Below are 3,409 nucleotides of genomic sequence, written 5' to 3'. Positions count from 1 at the left end.
TTGTGTTACAATAATTTTATAGTTGGCTTTCCAATGTCCAACCAACAGGAGTAAAGCTAATGCCAGATAAGAATTTCTCCCCTAAAATGTAACATCTTTTCCACAATGAGGGCCTGATTACGATGTCGGTCGGAAAGGCTCTGAACGGCATTTGGATTTTTCTAAACCATGTTAGAACCTATGTTTACGACCGAGTCGGAAACATTTCCGACCAACCGATTACGATGGAAAGGTAACCGTTTGGTCATTCAGAATCGGTTCTGACTGACGGTCGAAGCCGAATCGTACAGCTCTATGGACCACGTTTCCGACCGACATATTACGATGTCGGATTCAGACAGCCTTTTGCGACTCAGACAGTCTAACACAAAAAGGCTGTCAGAAACTGATCCTGAGGTCTCCGGTTGGAGGCTGTGGGGGTACCCAAGGGAGCACCCTGTAGAACCATGCACAGTGTCACAGACACCATGTGGTGCCCGCCACAGGGTGCAAGGTTTTCCACAACCACCCATTTTTTCATTGGGAGCCTGTGTTGTCAGTCTGAACGCAGGCTCCCATTGAAGTCAAAGGGAGACTTTCAGAACAGTGTTCGGAAGCATCATAATCGGTCGGTCTGAACCTCTGACCGCAAGTCGGCAGAACCGAATCCGACAAGGAGTCAGGAGATTTAGGGCCCGATGTAGGTAAAAGGGAATTTCCGATTCCAAAATACCGAGGCGGGCCGATTCGGTATTCTGAAATCGGAAAACGAGATGTAGGAAACAAACAGCGAAATAATAAGGAATCGGTCGGCATCGGTAATGTGAATCGGTACGTACCGAATCAGCACGGACCGAATCGGAAAGTACCGAATCGCCTACCACCGAATCGGAACTAGCCGAATCGGCTACCACCGAATCGGAACTAGCCGAATCGGCTACCACCGATTCGGAATTAGCCGAGTCGGAAAAATCAGAATCGGCTATTACCGAATCGGAGGTATGAAAACACACCCATGGCCAAAAAGCCCATAGGAATGCATTGAAGAAACCGATTCGGCTATCTCCGAATCGGATGATACCGATTCGGATATTACCGAATCGGTAATATCCGAATCGGAGATAGCCGAATCGGTTAAAGCCGCTTCAGCCAATGAGGTGGCTCCCCCTCCCCCTCCCAAACAGGGAGTGGCAACCCTGGCAGGTGCAGCCAATTAAGAACTTTCTGGAGAGCCAGCCTGAGCTGAGCAGTCACAGTTAGCAGCAGTGGGAGTAGGAGGTAGTGAACTGTTCAGACCAAGATGGCAAACCAGAGTGAGAGCCAGAAGTCCAGCCAGAAGAGGAAGCCTAAGTTCAGCAGCACCGAGCTGCAGGTGTTGGTTGAGGAGGTGGTGAGGGTGCACCGGCAGCTATTCGGAAGGCTGTCCCTCAATGTGCCAGAATGCACCAAGAGGAGGCTCTGGAGCGATATCGGTCAGAAGGTCAACGCTGTGGGTGTCACCCCCAGGTCCCTGGATGAGCTGAAGAAGCGCTTTTACGACATCCGCAGCCTGACCAAACGGAAGATGGCAGAGATCCAGAAGCAGGCTGGAGTCACTGGTGGTGGCAGGAACCCGGCGCCACCCCTCACCGAGCTGGAGGAACTGGTCTCCAGCACCATTGAGAGGGAGAGCGTGACCGGAATTGGGACCCTGGACAGCTCAGCCAGAGCTACAGCTACAGGTAAGAGGCATGCGCATCAGGACACACCCTACCAGACACCTCCCCATTAGACACAATGCATAGCCAAACCCCAGCACAGTACTGCAACCAACATACAAGAGACAAGCATCATGGTACATCCAGTCAGCAGTAGGTATCAAAATATGGCAGTGCAGAATCACAAGACATGAAACAGTGGAACACATTCTACGGAGATGCTAGGACATGTGGAATGCTTTAATTGTACTGACTGTAATACATCGGTACTCTATTTACAAATGCTTCTTTGTACCTAGGGGCACCATCAGGCGGACAAACACTGCCAAAGGAGGCAGCAGCACCATCTACCACTGCACTCGCAGGGCCGAGCACGAGTCAGGCTGCCGAGGAGGAGGAGGAAAACACCATAGGCCTGGATATTGAGGGAGACCTGGAAATTGACTTTGATGCACTTCACTCCCCACAAATGCAAAGCACACCCTCCTTGCAATTCTCCCCAGAGAACTCCCCGACAAGGGAGCTCTTTCCACCTACACCAGCTCCTGCCACTGTGGCTCCAGTACACCCTGTCCTGGGAGCAGGGGCTCAGGCCCCGGCCAGCACCACACCCCCACCAGTGGCACCCCAGCCCACGCAGCAGGCGGGCAGCAGCAGTACCCGGCGCCGTGCCATTCCCACCACTGCAGACCCAGCACGGGAGGCCAGTGTGTTCCGGGGCCTCGAAGGCAATATGGTGAAGATCCAAAGGCAGCAGGCGAAATCCATCATGGCATGCCAACGCCAGCTCCTGCAGCACAACCTGCAGATGGGGGAAATGGTGAAAGGATTTCAGGCCTTTGTGGCTTCCAACAAGGAGGCAGTAGCAGGTTTAGGCAGGCTAACCACTGCCATCACACAGTTATGTGGCAGAATGGAGGAGCAAGAGGTGGTGCGCAGGCGGGATGCCCGGGTGCAGAACCGCTCCTTGAGCCGCCTTGCTGCAGCAACGGCACAACTCTGTCAGCGTGGTGCCAACATGGAGTCTAGTCTCGCTCAAAATACCGCAGAGTTGACAAGGGGAATGGCCCGCATCACGACAGCAATGGAGGCCTTGATCATCTCTAACACTGCCGCAAATCCTGCCCTGGACCTGGGGGATGCTGGGGACAGCAGCAGCCGCAGCAGCCCGGCCAGCGCTGCGTCAGAGCCACGCAGGAGCACCAGGCGCTCCGCAGATGCCGCTGGTCATTCTGAAGGGGGTGAGGGACACCACAGTGGGGCTGCAAAGCGCTCAAAGAAATAGCCTAGCAAGGGCGGGTGAGGCAACCTGGACCCTAGACTTTTGTTTTCATTGACATTACACCTTTGTTTTGTTGCACATCAGTGCAGTAACTGTGTAGCAACAGTATTAAAAATTGCTTATTCAACACAACCATTCACCTGTCTGTGCATTTTTACTCACTCAGAAATAGTTTGCTGTTATCTCCTCACGTCTATGTCTCCCATCACTTGGCGTACACACCCCAGCTGGCTGTGTTAGTGGCACAGCTTCGTCGTCATCATGGTCCTCGTAGTCACTCAACTCCACCTCAGTGCCCTTCTTCACCGCAAGGTTGTGTAACATTGCACAGACAGCTATGATTTTGCAACAGGTGATGGGGGTGTACTGCCTTGCACCTCCACTCTTGTGCAGGCATCTAAACCTGCTTTTCCAGATGCCGAATGTCCTTTCCACAACATTCCTGGTGCTT

The 3,409-nt window shown here is 52.9% G+C and overlaps 1 protein-coding gene across 1 annotated transcript; it reads left to right on the top strand.

Annotated features, from left to right (window-relative positions):
• The first annotated feature begins 1,536 nt into the window (after window positions 1–1,536).
• Window positions 1,537–3,004, top strand: LOC144827131 (uncharacterized). Its single transcript, XM_078685555.1, has 2 exons — window positions 1,537–1,700; window positions 1,976–3,004. Exons 1-2 carry the CDS (start codon window positions 1,544–1,546, stop codon window positions 2,959–2,961), a joined length of 1,143 nt encoding a protein of 380 aa, XP_078541681.1. The 5' UTR covers window positions 1,537–1,543; the 3' UTR covers window positions 2,962–3,004.
• Window positions 3,005–3,409: the final 405 nt, after the last annotated feature.

Source organism: Lissotriton helveticus, chromosome 4_1 (genome assembly GCF_964261635.1).
Source record: "Lissotriton helveticus chromosome 4_1, aLisHel1.1, whole genome shotgun sequence".
Lineage (NCBI taxonomy): Eukaryota > Metazoa > Chordata > Amphibia > Caudata > Salamandridae > Lissotriton > Lissotriton helveticus.
The sequence above is the reverse complement of the archived record's forward strand: the minus strand, read 5'-3'. Positions and strand labels throughout refer to the sequence as shown.

Bases quoted from the DNA above. Each gene is read 5' to 3' on its own strand.
- LOC144827131 (XM_078685555.1), top strand. From the start codon at position 1,544: ATGGCAGAGATCCAGAAGCAGGCTGGAGTCACTGGTGGTGGCAGGAAC. The intron at 1,701-1,975 runs GTAAGAGGCATG...CTTTGTACCTAG, and splicing joins AGCCAGAGCTACAGCTACAG to GGGCACCATCAGGCGGACAA.